At 44.8% G+C, this 24656-nt stretch overlaps 1 protein-coding gene across 1 annotated transcript in view; it reads left to right on the plus strand.

The window, feature by feature from the left end:
• The window catches only part of LOC121282810 (doublecortin domain-containing protein 1-like), a 151901-nt gene that overhangs the window by 102136 nt on the left and 25109 nt on the right, over positions 1-24656 (plus strand). Inside the window, exons 15-18 of the mRNA XM_041196625.1 lie at positions 15001-15102; positions 15805-15941; positions 17409-17585; positions 24342-24492. Coding sequence (XP_041052559.1) covers positions 15001-15102; positions 15805-15941; positions 17409-17585; positions 24342-24492 — 567 coding nt within the window. The remainder of the gene's footprint in view (positions 1-15000; positions 15103-15804; positions 15942-17408; positions 17586-24341; positions 24493-24656) is intronic.

A 24656-nucleotide genomic window follows, 5' to 3' on the forward strand; every position in this document is an offset into this window, starting at 1 on the left:
TGCGAAAATCAGTGGTGTGTTAAATAGCGAGGAGGAAAGACTTAGACTACAGGATGATACAAACGGGCTGGTTAAATGGGCAGAACAGTGGCAAGTGGAACTTAATCCTGAAAAGTGTGAGGTGATGCATTCTGGGAGGACTAACAAGGCAACAGGGTACACAATGAATTGTAGGACCCTAGGAAGCACAGAGGATCAGAGGTACCTTGATGTGCATGTCCATAGATCCTTGAAGGCAACAGGACAGGTAGCTAAGGCAGTTAAGAAGGCATATGGGATACTTGTCTTTATTAGTCGAGGCCTTGAATATAAGGTTATGATGGAGCTGTATAAAGTGTTAGTTAGGCCACGTCTGGAGTATTGCGTGCAGTTCTGATCACCACATTGTAGGAAATATGTGATTTACACTGAAGAGGGTGCAGAGGAGATTCACCAGGATGTTGCCTCGGTCGGAGCATTTCAGCTTTGAAGAGAGACTAGATAGGTTGGTGTTGTTTTCCTTGGAGCAGAGAAGGCTGGGGGAGACCAGATTGAGGTGTACAACATTATGAGGGGCATAGATATGGTACATAGGAAGAAACTTTTCCCATTCGGGGAGGGGTCAATAACCAGGGGGCATAGATTTAAGGTAAGGAGCAAGAGGTTTAGAGGAAATTTGAGGAAAAATGTTTTCACCCAGAGGGTGGGAGGTATCTGGAACTCACTGCCTGAAAGAGTGATAGAGGCGGGAACCCTCACAACATTTAAGAAGTACTTAGATGAACACTTGAAACTCCATAGCATATAAGAATATGGGCCAAGTGCTGGAAAATGGGATTAGATTAGATAGGGTCTTGATGACTGGCATGAACACGATGGGCAAAAGGGCATCTTCCTGTGCTTTAACATTCTGTGACTCTATAATAATTATTAATTTATTGCTTTGACATTGCTTTTTTTTTTGCACAAGTTGCTCCTTTTGTCCATGCAATTTTATTTTGAAATTCACATTTAATGTTGTGCAAACCTTATCTTTCTGAAATTTGCACATCGGCTGCTTGAGTGAGAAGAAAGTGGAAATGTGCTCCCCCCGAGCAAAAAGATTGGACAAGCCTGACTTAGATCTTTGACCTGAACAATGACATAATCCAGGAGGTGCCAATGCATTGATCTACGGTGCCTCCATGTGATTTTGTATTTGTCCTTCTGGTAGAAAAGGATGTTTGCTATCATGAGGCCATGCTGGGCACACTTTGTCAGCAGGAGGATACCATTTGCATCGGCTTTTCCCATTCCAATGGTCCACCGCAGATATCAGAGTCACGGCCAATCCTGGCACTAAACCCCCCCAGAAAAATGATGATTTTTCTTCTTTTGGGATGGTAGCGAAGACTTCAACAAGGTCAGAGTAGAACTTTTCCTTTACATCTTCACTGGAGTCAAGAATGGGGGCATAAGTGCTGATGGTGGTAGCATATTGATTATGGCTGAGTTGCAGGGGAAGTGTCATGAGACCTTTATTTATACAACTGGGGAGTTCCGGCAGTGCAACCAAGATTACATTCTGGATGGTGAAAACAACTCCATAGACACGAGCTGCTGTCAGCTTTTCCTTTCAATGCGAAGGTGCATCCCGTGCTCGTTTCTGCAATTGTCCCTTGCAGGAAAGCTGTTCCCACTGAGGGTGGTGATGGCGATTTAGAGTCTTGCTAGCTCGCATGATACAATTGCAGGTTTATTTTACGGACAGTCGTTCTTGAGATTATCCATTATTACAGAGAGGGGAGAGATGGTAGAATGAGTCCCCCTTTTACCACCTCTAGACAAACAGCAATAAGATGTGTTTTTAAAGAAGAAGTGTTTTAATCCCTTGAAAATAAGAACATAAGAACTATGAGCAGGAGTAGGCAATTCAGCCCCTCGAGCCTGCCCCGCCATTCGTTACGATCATGACTGATCTCATTTTGGCCTCAACTCCAATTTCCCGCCCTCTCCCCATAACCTTTCAATCCATTACTAATTAAAAATCTGTCTATCTCCCCCTTAAATCTATTCAGCATCCTGACATTCACTGCACTCTGAGGTAGTGAATTCCACAGATTCACGACCCTTTGAGAAAAGTAATTCCTCCTCATCTCTGATTTAAATCTACCACCCCTTAGCCTAAAACTATGGCCTTTCATTTTAGAATGCCCCACAAGGGGAAACATCCGCTCCACGTCTACTTTGTCTATCCCCTTTAGCATCTTATATACCTCAATTAGATCTCCTCTCATCCTTCTAAACTCTAGTGAGTATAAGCTTAAACTGCTCAATCTCTCCTCATAACACAAGCCCCACATCTCTGGAATCAATCTAGTGAACCTCCTCTGAACTGCCTCTAGTGCAACTACATCCTTCCTCAAGTAAGGGGACCAAAACTGTGCACAGTATTCCAGGTGCGGTCTCACCAATGCCTTGAACAGTTGCAACAACACTTCCCTATTTTTATACTCTATTCCTGTAGCAATAAATGCCAAAATTCCATTTGCCTTCCTTTTTACCTGTTGTACCTACATACTAGCTTTCAAAGATTCATGCATGAGGACACCCAGATCCCTCTGCACTGAAGCATTATGAAGTTTCTCTCCGTTTAAATAATAAGTCGCCTTTTTATTCTTCTGACTAAAATTGATAACCTCAGACTTATCCACGTTAAACTCTATCTGCCAAATTTTGGCCCATTCACCTAACCTGTCCATATCCATTTGTAAATTTCTTATTTCTTCATTGCAACTTACTTTCCCACCTATTTTGGTGTCATCTGCAAATTTAGCTATAGTACCTTCTATCCATGAATCCAAGTCATTAATATAGATTGTAAATAGTTGGGACCCAAGGACCGAACCCTGTGGCACCCCACTAGTTACAGCTTGCCATCCAGAAAAAGACCCATTTATCCCGACTCTCTGCTTTCTGTTGGTTAGCCAATCCTCTATCCAAGCTAATATATTACCCCTAACTCCGTGTGATCTGAGTGCTGTGACTTTCAAGAAAAGACAACGGCAGGTTTTTTCATTAGTTTAAAAAAGGAAAGAAATGTTTATTTCTCAACCTGCAAATGCAACCACTCAAATGCACAAACAGCACCCACTCACTTGTTCACACAAGATACACACATACAAGAAAAGGTGACTACAAAAGAGGTAGCGTGCATTTAGATGTTTAAAAAGCCCCAAAAAAAATCACTATTACTCTTGTTCTTTGAGATGAAAGCTGGAAATGTTGCAGGCCCAAGGGTTCTCTTTTGATTCACTGAAGAAAATGGAGATTGAAAGTTTCTGGTGATGGATTCACAGTGGCTTACTCCTTGCAACAGCAGGTTTTCTGACTTTGCTCCAGTTGAAATGAAATTGAGCTCTGTAGTGAAGATCTGGCTTGGTTCTGCAAATCAGCAGGTAAAAGAATAGCCCCACTTCTTTGCCGGCTGGTGGATTTTAGACAGGGTATTTTCTTTTCTGGGCAGGATCTCTTTCCTCTGTAATCTCTTTGTCTCCCAGACTGACTGGCTTGCTGCCCCCAGGATGTGTGTTAATAAATGTTTCTTATCATAAGCTGGTTTCTGTCAGGTGACCACAGTACCAATATTCTCATTGGTCCCTGATGACGTTAGCATTGACACACAATGGGCGCCCGAATCATAGCCATTTGCATCTTCTTTTATAGAATTGTTTTCCTTCACACTCCTTCTGTGGAATTTCATTCTGCAACCATTAAGCCTGGGTGGCCATTGTACATCAGTTTCTGTAGCATTTAGACAATAGTAACGGTTAACTCCACGGGAGAGATCTGTCACATTTTTAATGTCTTCTCAGGAGTGTTCCGAAAGATCACTTAACTTTCAATTTCCTGTCCAGGCAAGCAGGCTACTTCCAGTCTTGGATAATTTTGTGTATATTTGCAGAGAAGGGCTGGAATTTTTAGGCCCTGTCATGGCAGGACCCCCCTCAGGAGATTTGATGGACCAGCCAATAGTCCTTTGACCTTCAGCAGGACCGGATGATCCCGGCAGCGGGCAGGGCCAGAAAATCCCACCCAAGGAGGGGAAGCCACCTGACTCCTTGACTCCACCTTGTTATATTGCAGTTTATCAACTCTCCATGGTTTTTTTTAAGTTATGTCTATTTTTCCATAAATCCATGAGCATAACTACATGGGTGTGACACCGTGAATGTTCTAACATTCCAAGTTACAAGATTTAGAGTTTGCTTTCTTTGACCACAAAGATGATGATCCCACTGTGTGTGGTTCCTAGCCAGGAGAAGGTCAGGCAACCTATTTTTAGGGCAACATTTCTAGCCTCCTTCCCATTTGGGGCGAGCAGAGGATATCCTGAAGAGGACTGCTCTATCACACATGCTGCTGTCCAACACAGGTGTCCAACAACCTTCATGCATCTGTCGCCCTTGTGCAGATTCTTGACTAGGGATCCCCAGGTTCACAACCCAGTCCCTGCCATCAATCCTCCATCACTACGGAACTTTCCTGATGGATAAAAACAAAAAAACTGCGGATGCTGGAAATCCAAAACAAAAACAGAATTACCTGGAAAAACTCAGCAGGTCTGGCAGCATCGGCGGAGAAGAAAAGAGTTGACGTTTTGAGTCCTCATGACCCTTCGACAGAACTTGAGTTCGAGTCCAAGAAAGAGTTGAAATATAAGCTGGTTTAAGGTGAGTGTGTGGGGGGTGGAGAGATAGAGACAGAGAGAGGTGGTGGGGGGAGTGTGGTTGTAGGGACAAACAAGCAGTGATAGAAGCAGATCATCAAAAGATGTCAACGACAATAGTACAATAGAACACATAGGTGTTAAAGTTAAAGTTGGTGATATTATCTAAACGAATGTGCTAATTAAGAATGGATGGTAGGGCACTCAAGGTATAGCTCTAGTGGGGGTTTGTTTTTTTTTATATAATGGAAATAGGTGGGAAAAGGAAAATCTTTATAATTTATTGGAAAAAAAAGGAAGGGGGAAACAGAAAGGGGGTGGGGATGGGGGAGGGAGCTCACGACCTAAAGTTGTTGAATTCAATATTCAGTCCGGAAGGCTGTAAGGTCCCTAGTCGGAAGATGAGGTGTTGTTCCTCCAGTTTGCGTTGGGCTTCACTGGAACAATGCAGCAAGCCAAGGACAGACATGTGGGCAAGAGAGCAGGGTGGAGTGTTAAAATGGCAAGCGACAGGGAGGTTTGGGTCATTCTTGCGGACAGACCGCAGGTGTTCTGCAAAGCGGTCTCCCAGTTTACGTTTGGTCTCTCCAATGTAGAGGAGACCACACTGGGAGCAACGAATGCAGTAGACTAAGTTGGGGGAAATGCAAGTGAAATGCTGCTTCACTTGAAAGGAGTGTTTGGGTCCTTGGACGGTGAGGAGAGAGGAAGTGAAGGGGCAGGTGTTGCATCTTTGCGTGGGCATGGGGTGGTGCCATAGGAGGGGGTTGAGGAGTAGGGGGTGATGGAGGAGTGGACCAGGGTGTCCCGGAGGGAGTGATCCCTATGGAATGCCGATAAGGGGGGTGAAGGGAAAATGTGTTTGGTGGTGGCATCATGCTGGAGTTGGCGGAAATGGCGGAGGATGATCCTTTGAATGCGGAGGCTGGTGGGGTGATAAGTGAGGACAAGGGGGACCCTATCATGTTTCTGGGAGGGAGGAGAAGGTGTGAGGGCGGATGCACGGGAGATGGGCCGGACACGGTTGAGGGCCCTGTCAACGACCGTGAGTGGAAAACCTCAGTTAAGGAAGAAGGAGGACATGTCAGAGGAACTGTTTTTGAATGTAGCATCATCGGAACAGATGCGACGGAGGCGAAGGAACTGAGAGAATGGGATGGAGTCCTTACAGGAAGCGGGGTGTGAGGAGCTGTAGTCGAGATAGCTGTGGGAGTTGGTGGGTTTGTAATGGATATTGGTGGACAGTCTATCACCAGAGATTGAGACAGAGAGGTCAAGGAAGGGAAGGGAAGTGTCAGAGATGGACCACGTGAAAATGATGGAGGGGTGGAGATTGGAAGCAAAATTAATAAATTTTTCCAAGTCCCGACGAGAGCATGAAGCGGCACCGAAGTAATCATCGATGTACTGGAGAAAGAGTTGTGGAAGGGGGCCGGAGTAGGACTGCAACAAGGAATGTTCCACATACCCCATAAAGAGACAGGCATAGCTGGGGCCCATGCGGGTACCCATAACCACACCTTTTATTTGGAGGAAGTGAGAGGAGTTGAAGGAGAAATTGTTCAGCGTGAGAACAAGTTCAGCCAGATGGAGGAGAGTAGTGGTGGATGGGGATTGTTCGGACCTCTGTTTGAGGAAGAAGTTAAGGGCCCTCAGACCATCCTGGTGGGGGATGGAGGTGTAGAGGGATTGGATGTCCATGGTGAAGAGGAAGCGGTTGGGGCCAGGGAACTGGAAATTGTTGATGTGACGTAAGGTGTCAGAGGAATCACGGATGTAGGTGGGAAGGGACTGGACAAGGGGAGAGAGAAGGGAGTCAAGATAACGAGAAATGAGTTCTGTGGGGCAGGAGCAAGCTGAGACGATCGGTCTATCGGGGCAGTTCTGTTTGTGGATTTTGGGTAGGAGATAGAAGCGGGCCGTCCGAGGTTGGGCGACTATCAGGTTGGAAGCTGTGGGAGGGAGATCCCCAGAGGAGATGAGGTCAGTGACAGTCCTTGAAACAATGGCTTGATGTTCAGTGGTGGGGTCATGGTCCAGGGAGAGGTAGGAGGAAGTGTCTGCGAGTTGACGCTCAGCCTCCGCAAGGTAGAGGTCAGTGCGCCAGACAACAACAGCACCACCCTTGTCAGCGGGTTTGATGACAATGTCAGGGTTGGACCTGAGAAAATGGAGTGCAGTAAGTTCAGAGAGAGACAGGTTAGAATGGGTGAGAGGAGCAGAGAAATTGAGATGACTAATGTCGCGCCGACAGTTCTCAATGAAAAGATCGAGAGAAGGTAAGAATCCAGAGGGAGGGGTCCAGGTGGAGGGACAATATTGGAGATGGGTAAAAGGATCCGTTGAACTGGGAGAGGACTCCTGCCCAAAGAAGTGAGCCCGGAGACGAAGACGGCGGAAGAAGAGTTCAGTATCATGCCGAGCCCGAAATTCATTGAGGTGAGGGCATAAGGGTATGAAACTAAGTCCTTTGCTGAGCACTGAACGTTCAGCATCGGAGAGGGGAAGGTCAGGGGGTATAGTGAATACACGGCTGGGGTTGGGATTGGAAGAAAGGGTGGGGATGGAGGGACAGGCAGGGGTGGAGGGTCCTAGATGGGTGTTGGTGTCGATGAGTTGTTGGAGCTTGCGTTCCTTAGCACTTGAGAGAAAGAGAAAAAGTTTCTTGTTGAGGCATTGGATGAGCCGAAGGATAAAATGAAACTGGGGGCACGCGCAGCTTTGAAAAAGGGTACGGCGGTGCTGCTGGAGGGAGAGGTCGAGTGTGTTCATATGGCGGTGCATGGCACTGAGTGTGGATTTCAGAATGTGACTCCATCACCCCCTACTCCTCAACCCCCTCCTATGGCACCACCCCATGCCCACGCAAAAGATGCAACACCTGCCCCTTCACTTCCTCTCTCCTCACCGTCCAAGGACCCAAACACTCCTTTCAAGTGAAGCAGCATTTCACTTGCATTTCCCCCAACTTAGTCTACTGCATTCGTTGCTCCCAATGTGGTCTCCTCTACATTGGAGAGACCAAACGTAAACTGGGCGACCGCTTTGCAGAGCACCTGCGGTCTGTCCGCAAGAATGACCCAAACCTCCCTGTCGCTTGCCATTTTAACACTCCACCCTGCTCTCTTGCCCACATGTCTGTCCTTGGCTTGCTGCATTGTTCCAGTGAAGCCCAACGCAAACTGGAGGAACAACACCTCATCTTCCGACTAGGGACCTTACAGCCTTCCGGACTGAATATTGAATTCAACAACTTTAGGTTGTGAGCTCCCTCCCCCATCCCCACCCCCTTTCTGTTTCCCCCTTCCTTTTTTTTCCAATAAATTATAAAGATTTTCCTTTTCCCACCTATTTCCATTAAAAAAAAACAAACCCCCACTAGAGCTATACCTTGAGTGCCCTACCATCCATTCTTAATTAGCACATTCGTTTAGATAATATCACCAACTTTAACTTTAACACCTATGTGTTCTATTGTACTATTGTCATTGACATCTTTCCTGATGGACCCTGGTAGAAGCCTGCATGTGACTTCATTTAACATGGAGACTTTGGGGCGCCGTCATTGTCCACACGACCTTGACGGGTTGGTGGTCAGATTTTGGTGACATGTCAAACCATGATGACTGGGACTACCTTGCCGTTATAGCCTTTGTTCACCTTTGCAGTTGGTGAGACTTCCTTGTCTGTACTGCTATTGAGGAAACCTTCACACACCCAACTCAATTCCAGAACAGTAGGATCAAATAAAGTTGGTTGTACTAGATTCCCATGCCCAGACCATTGGGTTTGAGCATTATCATCACCAGGACTAGTTTGACAAAGTGATGCTCAAATATATGATCTCCTGGAACAAAAATGAGCAGCCTTCATTACCTGGCAGAAGGTCACAATTCAAGAAGGCAACTTTCCATCAACTCAAGGATGATGCCCAAAGACAAATCCAGAAGATAAAGGACACATGGCAGGAAGAGAAAGCCCTAGAAATCCAACAATATGCTGATCACCATTACATTTAAAACTTTTTTGCAGCCACCAGAGCCATTTATAGACCCAGATCAAATGGACAAAATCCTGTTCATTCAGGGGATGGTGTTTCTTTTCTTAAGAGTGACGATGCCCTCGTCAATGCTGGAAAGAACAATTCCTCAGCCTTGGGTCCACAGTGGCATCTGATACTTGTCAGGCTATCCCCCAGTACCTCTTATAGAATCCATTGGTGAATCGGCATCGATGGGAGAGCTGCAACAAGCAATCAAAATAGATGAAAACAATGAAGCCTGCAGACCTGATGGTGTTCCAGCTGAGGTCTTCAAAACTGTTGGAATTTTGTTTACATCTTGACTCCATGCTCTTATTTTATGGATTTGGGAGGAAAAAGAACTCCCCCGAATGTGACAATTGTAACTACCTTCATGATGTTAGATAAGTGATGCTGTGGAAACCATTGAGGTATTTTTCCTTTAGATCATGGCAAGGAAAGTCCTGACACACATTCTCCTGAATCATGTACTTTCTGTGGCTGAGGATATCTTCTCAGATAAGGCGTAATTTTACAGCCTGTCGTGGTGGGGGGGCGAGGCGGCAAAACACAGCGAGCCGTGTAAAAGTCCATTGATTTTGACAGGACCGTAAAATCCTGCTGCCATAAAATTCTGCCCACGGTGTTGTTTTAGACCTTCCAGAAGAACCTCTGACATGGTCTTTGTTGTCCGACAAATTCAAGAAAAATGTAAAGAACAAGACACCTATCTCTTCATTGCAAAAACTCCCTCATCCATCCCCACCCTCTTTCTGTTTCTTTCCCCTTCCTTTTGTTTTTTCCAATAATTTATATAGATTTTTCTTTTCCCACCTATTTCCATTATTTTTAAATCTTTTATGCCCCCCCACCCCCACTAGAGCTATACCTTGAGTGCCCTACCAACCATTCTTAATTAGCACATTCGTTTAGATAATATCGCCAACTTTAACACCTCTGTGTTCTTTTGCTCTTTTGTCTGTGACATCTTTTGATTATCTGCTCCTATCACTGCTTGCTTGTCCCTACAACCACACCCCGCCCTCCACTTCTCTCCCCCCACCCAACCCCCCAACCTCCCCCACCTTAAACCAGCTTATATTTCACCCCTCTCCTTGGAGTCACCTAGTTCTGTTGAAGGGTCATGAGGACTCGAAACATCAACTCTTTTCTTCTCCGCCGATGCTGCCAGACCTGCTGAGTTTTTCCAGTTAATTCTGTTTTTGTTTTGGATTTCCAGCATCCGCAGTTTTTTGCTTTTTTCTCTTCATTGCCTTCATTGACCTGACCAAAGCATTTGACTCAGTAAATATCGAGGCTCTGTGGGATTATACTCCGAATATTTGGATGTCCAAGAAACTTTATCACAATCCTGTAATTGCTTCATGATGATATGACTGCAGTTGTCTTGAACGAGAGATCTGAAATAGCCGTCTTCAAAATCCAGAGTGGGGTCATGCAAGGCTGCAGGATAGCCACCTAGATTTACAATCTACCTGACGGTGGCTATTCACCTCATCAAAGATCAATTGTCCTCTGGTGTCAGCATTAATTACTGTTTAGATGGAAAACTCTTTAACTTTGGTCATCTTGTGCCAAAATTAAACAGACCACTATAGATAAACATGATCTACAGTTTGCAGATGACTGCAGTGTCATTGCTCACTCTGCACCAAATTTGCAAACCACCCTTGATCTCTTTAATTCTGTATACAAAAAGCTTGGGAAGAATCGCCCTGCCCAGCCACATGAAACTCTTTTGAGTACAAACACGTTTCTATCTGTTTCAGATGAAGTTAAATTGTTTCATAATTTGCCATTGTGAGATTTGAACTCTTGATCTGGGGGTTACAAACCCAATACCATAACCACTTGGCTATTTAGGACCCATGGCAGAAATTCATGACCTTAAGTAGACATCATCCTCATGACAAGGAACAGCTGACAACACGGTAATCAGGGTGTGCTTTCATCTTGGCCCCCTCTCCCATGTTATAAAAAATACGCTGACCTTGTAACAGAACACAAGTATTTTTACTGTATTTATTTATATTTCTTGCTCTATTTAATACAAAACTTGTCACTGAGCAGCAATTCTTTTAAGATGTAGAGATGCCTTCAACAAGTACAAGCATAAGTTATGTTCAATATTCATCCTGGTTTGGTTATGCTTAAGTTGGTGGACTGTTGGTGTGAGGTTGCTAGACTGTCGTTGGGAAATTGATAGACTGTTATTGTGAGGTTAGTAGACTGTCGCTGTTAGGCTAATAGGCTGTCATTGCAAGGTTGGTGGACTGTCATTGTGGGGCTGGTAGACTGTCGTAGAGGTTGCTAGACTGTCACCAGGAGGTTGGTAGACTGTCAGTGAGGTTGGTAGAGTGTCACTGGGAGGCTGGTGGACTGTCACTGGGTGGTTAGTAGACTGCCACTGAGAGGGTGGTAGACTATCATTGAAGTTGTCATAATATCAATGTGGTTGCTAGACTATCACTGTGAGGCTGGTAGACTGTTACCAAGGTCGGTAGATAGTCAATGTGAGGTTGGTAGACTGTCACTTTGAGGTTCCTAGACTGTCACTGGGAGATTGATAGACTGTCACTGTGAGGTTGGTAGACTATCACTGTGAGGTTGCTGGACTGTCACTGGGAGATTGATGGACTGTCACTGTGATGTTGGTAGACTGTCACTGTGAGGTTGGTAGACTGTCACTGGGAGATTGATAGACTGCCACTGGGAAATTGATAGACTAACTGTCACTGTGAAGTTAGTAGATTGTTGCTGCGAGGTTGGCAGACTGCCACTGTGAGGCTGGTAGACAGTCACTATGGGGCTGGTAGACTGTCACTGAAAGGTTGCTAGACTGTCACTGTGAGGTTGGTAGATTGTCACTGTGAGATTGGTAGATTGTCACTGTGAGATTGGTAGATTGTTACGTGAAGTTGGTAGATTGTCACTGTGAGGTTGGTAGATTGTCAATGTGAGGTTGTCACTGACACTGTTAGAGCTGATGACAATGGCGTTAACGGCCATACCAGCTCTCTCTTATCCTCTTGTCCACGAATAATGAGCTGAGCGAAATGTGGCTGCTGAGACTGGATGCTGTCTCCTTGACAACGTGATGCTGGTCCATTGATCATGAGCCTCCAAGGCCAAGCAATGATTTCTGCTTCCTCATGTACTGTGCAGTGACCAGGCACTAAAGTGAATTTGTGGTGGTATCGATCAGTGGCTTTGGATGTTAGGTATAATTTGGTGCCCTGGATACTGTAAACTTTGGGATTGACAGTAAATTTACTTAAAGTTGTTTGTGTGGTGGAGTCAGGGACCATGGACACCTATTGCGAACCCCTGCTCTCCAGGACTCACACATATGCATACTCTTACACACACACTCAAACATGATCTCACCATCACATTCATTCAGTCTATCAAACATAGACACACGCACACGTGTGCATCATACACTCTCCGTCATATACTGTAACACATTCACTCTCACATAAAATGTCATTCTTTCACACGTATTTCCACACTCACACAGTCTGGTCCAGATTTTCACCCCCAGGTCCAGTCCACAGAGATGGGAGAATTCCTGGCTCCCTGAAGCCAACCTCCAAAAATTGTTTGCCTTAACTTCAAATTTTTGGTTCAGGTGGACAGACTAGAATAGGAGACAGGGCGGGTGACGCCAGGAGTAGTGAGGGGTTGGAGGTAGGCCAAGCGTGGGTTGGGCAACTTGGGTGCAGAAAAAAAGCAGGCCCTCAGAATGCCCCATTTGGGAGGTAGGTTATCAATACTGAAGTCCCTCTTTCTCAGAAGAGATGTCATTGACTTGTCAGGTGAGTGTCCAAACTGTAAATGTTGTCCTACTGTTTGTCGACTCTGGAACGGATAGCCTAGCATGGGCTTTCCCTATGGGAGAAATTTGCTGCCTAATCAAAGTGTACTCTACTGAACCACTGAATGCATGGAGTATATTCACAAGACACAGCCATGGAGATGGCATTGTCTGCCACCACTACTTGTAACAGATGTTATGCTGTCATGCAGTTAGCTGCCAAGACTCATTGGGTGGATGAATGATGAATAGTGCCATGCTCATTATACCACCCACTTGCCCTCTTGCCACCAGGATGCGTCCACACTGTTGACCCTTGACCAGGTTCCTTAGAGCTGCACACTTGTCACGGCATAACAGTGTGACTAAGAGGGGGTAAATCAGTAAGGCTGTCAGTGGTCGAAGAGCACACCATGCTAGCTTGGAGTCACAGCTACAACATACATGACTCCAAGCATTTGCACAGAACCATTTTCAGTAATCATTGATGATCTGGTCAAAATGGTTAGCACATGCAAACACACAAAAGTGAATCAGAGCATTGTAATCTGAATGGCTCACGGCTCTTTTCACCTTACATTTTGAATTATGGAATATCACAGGCAGAGACATGGGGGAAGGGAAGGGTTCAGCTGCCCCACGACTTTCTGACCAGGACCTTCACATTTTGATGGAAGAGGTCCGGAAGAGGAGACCAGTCCTCTACACTGGTGGCTGCAATGTACCATGCAGCAACCAAGAAAGGCCTGAAATCAAATTGCAGCTGCAGTGAGCACAGCAGGAGGCCATCAGTGCTCATGGATTCAGGGCAGGAAAAGGTTCAATGACTTGCCGCGTTCCGGCAAGATGAGTAGCTTGGCTCATCCACACAGAGGTCCAAGGGAAGTGTCCTATCTGCATGTTGCAGTTAAGGTGCAAAACACGGCACATATCTCTGCTTCAGTATTGAGGCTTGAATGTGTAAGCAGCTCATGTAACTCTTTTGAGTACAAACCCGTTTCCATCTGTTTCAGATGAAGTTACATTGTTTTTCATTGTGAGATTTGAACTCTTGATCTTGGGCTTACAAACCCAGTACCCATAACCATTTGGCTATTTAGGCCAAGCAAGCAGATCATGTAACTCTTTCGAGTACAAACCCGTTTCCATCTGTTCCTATTCAGATGAAGTTACACTGTTTCATAGTTTGCCATTGTGAGATTTGAACTCTTGATCTTGGGGTTACAAACCCAGTACCATAACCACTTGGCTATTTAGGCCAAGCCCCAAAACATGTTCCATCTGTTTCAGATGAAGTTACATTGTTTCATAGTTTGCCATTGTGAGATTTGAACTCTTGACCTTGGGTTTGCAAACCCAGTACCATAACCACTTGGCTATTTAGGCCGAAGATGTAACTCTTTTGAGTATACAAACATGTTTCCATCTGTTCCTATTCAGATGAAGTTACATTGTTAGCCAGTGTGAGATTTGAACACTTGATCTTAGGGTTACAAACCCAGTACCATAACCACTTGGCTATTTAGGCCAAGCAAGCAGCTCATGTAACTCTTTCAAGTACAAACCCGTTTCCATCTGTTTCAGATGAAGTTACATTGTTTCATAGTTTGTCATTGTGAGATTTGAACTCTTGATCTTCGGGTTACAAACCCAGTACCATAACCACTTGGCTATTTAGGCCAAGCAAGCAGCTCATGTAGGTGCGCACACAGAGAAGAGATGTGAATGAGCACCGTGATGCACAGTTGCAGTGAAGAGTAATATCTCTCCATGCAATATATATCATGTTAGCATGAGATCATGTTGTCGTTGCGATTGAAAAGGGTGAATAATACCATGGAGATGGCCTGGACTGGGGCTGGATCAGGCTGGCTGAGATGCATTCAACCGTGGAAAAGAAGGTCATGGAGAGTGCCAGGGTGCCTGTTAGTGTTTGTTGGTGGTGGTGAATTACCCTTAGCAGGTGATGAAAGATAGTTTTGAAATCACCTTGGCACATGGCGATAATGGTGGAGGTCATGATGTCAGTTCACTGACAGGCTCTCCATCGTGGCAAAAATCTGGGCCTTTATTGTATTCTCTCACATTCTCAAACACTCACTCGCGCACTTTATCACACTCACACACATACTGTAATGTACTTCCCAGGCTTCCTCAATATAAGTAGATGCCGAGTTTTCTACTTTGTCCTTTTTGTGCCAGCACTAACAATCTGAGAAATATACCCCCCGGGGCAGAAGAGTGGTTTCGCATCAACTTCTCTATTATTGCAGCCAGGTCCTCAGGAGATCTGCTAACATCAAAACCTCCTACGAATCAGCAGTTTCTCTGCCAAGTAAGCATTAATCTTAAGACATCTCCAGTGTATGAGTAATTTATAAATGGCTCTATTGGTATAACCTGCAAAGCGTAATCAGTAGAATGGTAACCAGCATGGCCCTCTTTTAATTTCAGAATCGAACAAAAGACTGAGACTGCAGAGAAAACAGTGGTTGCAGAAGCAAAAAGTTCTATTTGATCTTGATAAAATGAAGCACAAAATGCGTCACCTTCAAGGTAACAAAGCAGAGAAAGGTACTGCACACAGTAAGGTTCAGCCCTGTTACATTTAAAAACATTTTTTTAATTAATTCATGGGATGTGGGCTTCGCTGGCTGGGCCAGCATTTATTGCCCATCCCTGGTTGCCCTTGAGAAGGTAGTGGTGAGCTGCCTTCTTGAACTGCTGCAGTCCATGTGGTGTAGGTACACCCACAGTGCTGTTAGGGAGGGAGTTCAAGGATTTTGACTCAGTGACAGTGAAGGAACGGTGATATATTTCCAAGTCAGGATGGTGAGTGACTTGGAGGAGAACTTCCAGGAGGTGATGTTCCCATCTATCTGCTGCCCTTGTCCTTGTCACCTGTGTCCCATTCACTGATGTGGTTGGCTGGGCTGGCAATTAAGTGGGGGGAATCCCCATTTTTCAGACGTGAAATGGATACTTCGGCACCCAGTATGGTGGATGCATTCATTAAATTGTTCATGACAGTGAAAGTGTCCACAGTTGGTACCTGAAATAAGAGTTAGGTGCTTTGCCTATGCAGGTGGCAGGCCCTCATGCCTCTTTCAGGTCCCCTATGCAAAATCAGGCCACCCTGATCTTAGCCACCCCCCTGACACTTTCCCACTTTTGAGCTTTTCTCTTCATTTGAAACCAAGGTGAATAGATCACCTGAGAAAGAATCAGAGGGTGAAGTTCCACTATATCTTTTTACAGGGAGACGAGTGGGATCCATGGGGCCAGCCAGCATGGTGCCCACCAAGAGTCCGATTCAGCCGGTAGTGGTAGCAGGGGGATGGACAGAGCCTTCACCAGAGGAGGTGAAACTCATGGAAGATGTACAAAACATGGAGGTAGGTGGCGCTTCATTGCTTCTTTTTACCTCCAAGACATGAAGGATTGAGCGAATGCATTAGGTCCCAGTTTGACTTGGATGATATCAACCTTACCTCTGAATCAGAGGGTTACAGGTTCAAACCACACTGATTCAATCATGTAATCTAGACTTACACTCCAAAGGGATGCTGTGTTGTCAGAAGTGTGTTGTTCGTAAGATGAGGTATTAACGTGGACCTGTTGGCATGTTTGATTCCATGAACTTGGAGGAGGGCTGGGAATCCTCATAATGCCCTAGGCAACATTATTCCCTTTGGAAATGTCGCAAAGAAAAAGACAAGCTGATCGTCCAATTTATTGCTGTTTGTGGAATCTTGCTATGCGTTTAGCTACATTACGATAGCAGTATTCCAAACTGTGTGAGGCAGTTAGAGTTATTTTTCTGGGATTTTGGAAGCCAGTTTAGTGAAGGCAAACCTTTTTTTCCCCTCACCATTAAATAAAGTGCACTTATGAGAGGTGATAAAACCTTAAATACACAAAAAGTTATGAGGATTACAAAAGAGAGATAAAGTTCAGCCAGAAATCTTCCCACCGTCAGTATGATGTGCAAATTCCCTTATTTTTGATGATTGGTTACTGAGCAGTTGAGAACATAGCCCATTAATTTTCAAGGACGAGGGCTCAGATGTCGTCCATACTAATGGAATGATAGTCTCCTCTCCCTGAAGTGACTGTGAAGATCCTAAATTAAGTGGGTCTGAACAGCCAGAAAGTGCAGATAATTCAATACAACTGTGAGTAAATTGGCAGGCTCATACAGAGAGGCCATAAAGGGAAAGGAAAATGGAAAATGTCACATTGGTGCAGTACTAAGTGCTTTCCTAAGTATGCGATTGGACCCATTGTTGAGGCAGTGGAGAGGAAACATTATATCTGAGCTCCACTCTACTTGATCTCAAGTGCTCGATGACAACAATGGAATGCATAAAGGTAGCAAATTGTTTAATTTCCCGCCATCGTGATAACTCTTACACTCATTGCAGCCAAACCCCCTAAGCATGACAATGTTAGGCAAATCAGTTTTTTCTGGTATTTGTCTAGCATAGTTTTTATTTTTAAATACAGGAGCAAGCCACAAAGAACTACTGGTAGCAATAATCCTCTGTCCACCATTTTAACATAGCCAACGACCCATTTATTTTAAGTGACAAACAAAGGAAGTCACAAGAACATGGTTGCCCACCAATGGTAATTTCTATACTATGTTGCGTGTCCTGAGCTCATCAAAAATGCCATACAATTGTGCATTCTCTCTTGTCACTATGCTGTGGCAAGGAGGAGAATCCAGTCCACCTGTGTCTAAAGTTTTTGGTTTAGACATTGCGACGGGATGTTGCTTGCTCTTTCTCAGCCACTGCATACATGCACGCTTTATGTGGTGTTGACTCTCCTATTAACCTATCAATACCTGTATCCCTCAGATGCACCTATCAGAAGTCCAAGCTGTGCTGATGAAAGAGCGCCCTTCAATTCACAGCAAGTTGGTCTCCAGAAAAAGGCCTCTGTACAGTCAACCAAATGTAAAGAGGGTTCTGGCATATCTGAATGGTGATTTCCCAGACCAAGGAACCTATGCCTGGGGCACAACTATTCAAGAGGTAAGCAGATGGTGAAAGATCCTCTTTGCTTTCCATTGGAAACTGTGTCCACTCAGCTACTGCTGTTACCGATCAAGCAGCACCAAATGCAGCACAAAAGTAAATATATTTTCCCCTCTCAATGCCAACATAAATATCTCCTGTCCTTACTACAAGATACTAGGGAGGAAATTAACTGGTCTTGGAGCAGTATCTGTGTGATTGGAGCACAGCACGCAGATGTGAATTCACAAGATCAACTTATTTAAATCATTGGTACATGTTGCCTGTGCAGGTTGGTTGAGACGGGGAGTGAATATGTCTTTGTTCATGATTTGTTACCTCTGTACTTGACAATTATAAACTACTCCTGGCTTGGTCTTCTACGTTCTACCCTGTGCAAACTTGAGGTCACCCAAAACTCTGCCGCCCATGTCTTAATTCACACTAAGTCCCATTTGCTTACCACCCCTGTGCTCTCTGGCTGACATTGGTTCCTGGTCAAGCAATGTCTTGACTTCAAGAATTCTCATCCTTGTTTTCAAATTCCTCCATGTCCTTTTCTCCAACTCCACAACTCTCCAAGATGTCTGCTCTGATCTAAGCCTGGTCTCCTGAGCATCCCTGATTTTAATGGCTCTACCATTGGTGGCTCTGTCTTTAGCTGCTTAGGCTGTAAACTCTGGAAATCCCTCCCTAAACCTCTCCACTTCTCTTTCTTGATTTCCTCCTTTAAGACAATCCTTAAAACCTACCTATTTGACCAATTTCTTTGCCATTTGACCCAATGGCCTGAATTTTACCTTTGGCGGGTGCGTGCGATCGGTGGGCCTGGGAGTGGTTTGGAAACGGGCCCCTGACAACAATGGGCCCCCGACTGTGATTTCATGCGGGCTTTCCAATTAACGGCCAGCCAGCATGAAACGTGCCCTGAAAAGCTCAGCGCTGCCGGGGTAGGGGGCAGGATGAGGGCGGGCGATGACATCTCCGCAGGCACAGGTGAGCGCTGCGCGAGAGCTCCCTGAAGGCAGACAGCTGCCTCAGGGAGCTGCAGACCTTCAAATGATTAAATAAAGATTTGAAAAGCTGCAAAAAAAATGTCCATGAATCACAATCAAGCGCCCGAAAATATACCCGATAAAAGTGCTGTCCATGGACTTTTTTAATATTTCAAAACGGAAATTTCATCCCGCCCTTGGATGAGGTTTGATGAAAAATGTAAAGGCCACCTGGCCGATTCGCCATCCAGGCGATAGGCCACGAAAAATTCGGAGACAATTGCACCATTAATGGGTTTAATTGCCATCTTAATTGTCAGAGGGCCTGCTTCCCGCTTTTGCTTGTGCCCACCAAGTGAAATATCGCGCGAGTGCATGATGATGTTTGGATGCTTGCCCGATGTCATCTCGCGCCATTTTATACCCAATCGGGTCGGGGGCACGCCTGCCCACAGGATGAAAAACTCTGGCCTATATCTTTTTACGTGACTCAGTATCAGATTTTGTTTCAGAAAGCTCCTGTGAAGCACCTTGGGGCGTTTTATTACATTGAAAGCTATATATAAATATAAGATGTTCTTATTGTTACAATTGAGATACCTGATGAGCCACCTACTCTCCCAAGGTTGCATTTAACGAGATGCTACATCTTAAACATAAGTGCCAACCAGAACTGTGAACAGATGTAGTAAAAGATGGCATAATTCAAGGGCACAGGAAGATAAGACTACTTAGCTGTAACATTTGTTGGCTCGTGTACCACAAATTGTCCTATGTGAACCTCCTTCCCCATGTCAAGATCTTCCCATAACCTTACAACTCCTTCAAAATGTTACATGCATACCCTTACCTTTGGCAGGACCCACACTGAAGCTGCAACTTACAGCTGAAAACCTAGGTGTGACCTTATATTCCAAGGATTTCAACGCAACAAAATATTGTAACTCAACCTAGCTGTAAGATGCATGAGCACCAAGAAACTCAAGAAGGGAACATGTCTGTCGCTACATGTGTTCCTTCAAACTTGAAATCTCTTATTCCAAATCAACACCTATTATTAACTTTACCTTCACTTGCTACCTTTATCTGTAATTCCATCTTTAGACATAGGCCTTGACCTTAAGCTCTGCAATTTCCTCTCTTAATCTCTCTGTCTCTCTCTTCTTTTTTAAGATGCTCATAATGTTTCCTTATGTGGCACATTGTCAAATTTTATCTGATTACATTCCTGTGAAGCCTCTTGGACCCCTTGGAACATTTGAATTTGTTCAAGGCACTATATAAAAGCAAATTATCGTTGTTGCAGGGTTCACTGGCAATGTCAGCATTCATTGCCCATTCCCAGTGGCCCTGACAAGACGCCAAAGGGCTAAAGAGGTGCTAAACACTTCAAATCAATTACACAAATCCCATTGCCTTTAAGAGCTTGTTGTATGGCACATCCTTTGTCCGCATTCAAAATGAACTTTGAAGACAAAATGGGCAATTCTGCAATAAAGGGGAATTTCACCTGGTGTTAATTTGAATATTCTTGAATGTATTCTAGGATCGTAATCATACCTGGACATGAAGTCCTTAGAAACACGATAGCACTTAAGGTATACTCCACTGGATAATCAATAACAACAACAACTGCCATTTATATGGCACCTTTAACATGATAACATGTTCCAAGGTGCTTCATAGGAATGTAAGGAGACAAAATTTGACAACCAACAAAATATTAGGATAGGTGACCAAAAACTTGGTCAAGAACCTAGTTTTTTAGGAGCACATTAAAGGAGGAGGTCGCAATGGAGAGATGAAGTTTAGGGAAAGGACTCTGGAGCTTGGGGCCTAGACAGCTGAAGGCACAGGCGCCAATGGCGGATGAAGAAAGCAAGGATTTTACAACAGGTCAGAATTGGGGGAATGTAGAGTACTCAGAGGGTTGTAGGGCTCTAGCAGTTTACAGAGGTAGCCAGGGGTGAGGCTAATGAAGGATCTGAACACAAAGATGAGAATTTCCAATTTGAGGTGTTGCTAGACTGGGAAGCAATGTAACTCAATGAGCACATGCCAGTATGTAAACTGGGCTTGGTGTTTGCTAAATTAAAAGCAGCAAAGTTTTAGATGTTTAAAGTTAAGAATTGGGTGTGAATAAAGATTGCTCATCTAGTTCTTCTGCAACCATTTTGTGCTTGTACAACTGATACAACTGACTGATCTCTCTAACTCCCTCCCTATCACCCTACCTCTGCTGTAGATTTCTTTCCTCATTGAATTTGATGTTGAGTGCAGGTACATTTCAATGTGGACATACATGAAAACGAAAGGAAAGATCGTCAGTCCAGTTAGTCCTCACCAAACTACAGCTTGCTCTTAAACAGCAGAATTTGTCTCAATTCAGGCCTTTCCTATACAGTATTTGGAAGCAACTATGTCTGTAAACTTGCAGCACTCAGCTCCTGTGGTTCTCTCTGTTTACTCACGGGTAGTACCCATACAGTGATAGTGGAAAATTTTCATCTTTTTCAACAGCTACAACAACAACGTATATTTATATAATGCCTTTAATGTAACGAAATGTCCCAAGGTGCTTCACAGGAACATTGTAAAACAAAATATGAAGCCAAGTCACATTAGGTGATATTAGGTCAGATAACCGAAAACTTGTTCAAAGAGGGAGGTTTTAAGGAGCATCTTAAAGGAGTAAAATGAAGTAGAGAGGCAAAGAGGTGTATGGAGAGATTTTCAGTGCTTAGGGGCCAGGTGGGCTGGCTGTCAATGGTGGAGCGAGTAAAATCGACGATACTCAAGAGGCCAGAGTTGGATGGAAGAGTTGTGGGGCTGGAGAAGATTAGAGAAATAGGGACAGACAAGGCAGCATTTGAAAACAAGCATGAGAATTTTAAAATTAGGATGTTGCTTGAGCCAACACAGGGGTGATAGGTAAACAGGACTTGATGGGAGTTAGGATAATTGCAGCAGAGTTCATACTGAAAAACAGGGTGGCAAGGAGACAATAGATATCCTACTGCCCAAAGTCGGCATGATTTGATTTATGAGTGAGCCTTGGAATGGACGGGCAACTCTTCAGCTTGGAATGGGTGGGACTCTCACCAACAAGTTTCAACCTGGATCCTACACCAGTTGTAGGACCCTCAGCATGATTTTTGTGCTGCAGAGGGCAGAGCGTTCACTAACTCTGCCTACTATTTGGCTGAGTGGTGAGTGGCCTAGCCAATGGGGTTTAACCATTTTAGCTACTGCAGGCTGTTCCTTAACCATGAAAGAGCTACCGATTTGTGTGGGGACTGGAAAAGCATAAATGCTGCACCTGGCATCTGGAAAGTTGTCCATCCTGCTGCCAGTCTTCTTGTGCACCGGTTCCCCGCCACAGGATAGCTGGTCCGCACCACACTGCGCCGCCCCCCCCTACCCGCCGCCTAATAACTTTAAAGAAATCACAATTCCACCACTCCCACCCTACCGATTGGCAGTAGGTCGCCATACATATTGTATGTTCCCCACCATGCACTACCCCTGGGTGGACAGTGTCTCGTCTTTGTGCAAGCTATCTGAATATTGGCCCTGTGGTGTCTAGAGCTAGGGCAACAAGTGATTGTTCTTGTAAATAGAATCAAGGGGCAGAATTTAATGTAGGTGACAGGGGGCCTCACCCACTGACTGGAGAGCTGACGACAAGCACACTTCACCTATTTTCGGGAAGGCCCAGCATATTAAGTGCAAATCAGGCAATTAATTGGGCAGCCGCAGGTCTTCCCTGGGATCAAGGACCCCAGGGGCAGAAGTTCCGCTAATCAGATGCCAGCAGTTCTTTGCTGCTTGGCAACGCCACTGGGGAGGCGGTGGCTGCTGTCGGTAATGCACCCACTCAAGGCCCAGGATCACCGAGAGACCCAGGCCACAGGTGAATGATGGTAGGATGGGAATTGTGGGGTGGCGACCACAGGGGAGGGTGTCGGCTGCAAGAGCAGGGGGCGTGGTTCTTACCAGCCCCTTCCTTTCCTATGCCATTTCCCTCGATCAGGCACTGAGTGCCTTCAAGCAAGGGACCCCCACTGGCAGCCCGCAAGCAGCACCACCAGGATTTGGTTTTAGGCTTCCCACATGGCAAGTCCCCCCCCCCCCCCAGCTGGCTAAATGCCAGTGGTGGTGGGATAAGGCCCTTAAGTGGTGTTAATTGCCCACTTAAGGTTCTCAATTGGCACCGGCACGGGAAGTCCATCATGAGCATTCCCACCACGGACTTAATCAGGGCAGAGACAGGAAGGTGGCAGGATCCCCAACTGCCATCCTCACAACCAATTAAATTCTTCCTCAACATTAAACTTGTTTTGGAGGAGGTCATTAAATTCTGTCCATAGAATCTTACAGCTAAGATCATTCCTGTGCCAGCTCTTTTAGAAGTGACTTACCTCTATTTAATTATTAATTAGCTGGTGGCCCAGTGAGAAATACCAGATTCCCACCTGCCAGGTGAAGCTCAGAGCATGGACTCAGGTTGCAGTTACACTGTACGGGACAACTTTACGACTGTGTATTGTCAACTTTCAGCCTTGCACACCAAGGAGTGCCTATAGAAATTCAGAACCAACTATGTTGGCAGCATATGCCTGAATTTCCAATGCGTTCTGCCAGTGGGTGAGGCTCCATGCCCACAACTTCCATTCCATAAATTATCTACATAACTGAAGTGCTTGGATGCAAAGATAACCCTCTCTGCACTGACACTACAGAAGTGTGATTCTAGCCTAACACATAACAAAATTGATTACTTTCATCCCTCCACTTTCAATAGTTTAACAATAGCTCATTAGTATATGGTTTTAAATAATATAATTTTCAATTGCATTTTGGTGTGATCTATTACTGTTTCAGATCTGCTCTGGGTCACTTTCTGCATCAGCTGTGGCTCAGTGGATAGTTCTCTTGGTCATAAGTCATAAGTTCAAACGCCACTCCAGAAACTTGAGCATAAAATCTAGGTTGGCAATCCAGCACAGTACTGAGGATATGCTACACTGTTAGAGGTATCCTTCAGATGAGAGAACCCCAGCTGCCTTGTCAGGTGGATGCAAAAAATCCCATAGCACTATATGAAGAAAAACAAGGGAGTTCTACACTCTTTCAAGCAGCACCTAAATAGATGATCTGAACCTTCATTGTGAAAATGTACACTTATATAGCGCCTTTCATGATCATAGGATGTCCCACGGTGCTTTACAGACAATTAAGTACTTTTTTGAACTGTAGTCATGTTCTAATGTAGGAAATACGGGTGTGGGGATAATTTCTGCACAGCAAGCTCCCATAAACAGCAATATGATAATAACCAGATAATTTGTTTTTTGTGATGTTGATTGGGGTCTATAGGCTTTGTCACCAGGGAGAACTCATATTTCTTCGAAATATTACCATTTATGCCCACTTGAGAAGGCAGCCAGAACCACAGTTTAATATCTCATCTGAAGGACAGCATCTCTGGCAGTGCAGCATTCCTCCAGTACTGCACTGGGAATGTCTGCCTACATTTTTGTATTCAAGTCCTGGAGTGGGACTTGAACCCACACTCTAAGCGCTATCCAATGAGACGTGGCTGGAAAATGAAAAGTTCTTTTGTTCTTGACTTTTTTCCTGTGGAAATTTTTCATGGAGAAATATAAAAATATGGAAAATAAAACAGAGGGAGTTTCCTTCTGATTTTTGTTTATCACTGTTGATATATTTCTCCGTGGTTGAGTGTTATAAAAATTGCTCTCTTTCCCTGCTCTAGCTGCTAGAAAACTGCACAGCTCGACTTAAGCTGCGAAGTGCAGCTAAGATCCTCTTCAGCCCTGACGGAGAGCAGATCACCTCGTGGGAAAGAATAGAGCGAGACATGTTGGTGTGTGTCTCTCTGGGTGAGCCTTTCATGACTAGCACAGGTTGGTACTGTCTTCTTGACCTCCTGAGTGAATACCAGAGTTCAGATAAAAAAAGTGCTGACACACATCGTGTCCCTTCGATTAATGGGCTTTATCAGCCTGGGCAGGGAGTATGAAGTCTGTTTTATATTGTCTGGTGCACTAATTAACAGCCTATGCACACA

The sequence above is a fragment of the Carcharodon carcharias genome, chromosome 10, assembly GCF_017639515.1.
Source record: "Carcharodon carcharias isolate sCarCar2 chromosome 10, sCarCar2.pri, whole genome shotgun sequence".
NCBI lineage: Eukaryota > Metazoa > Chordata > Chondrichthyes > Lamniformes > Lamnidae > Carcharodon > Carcharodon carcharias.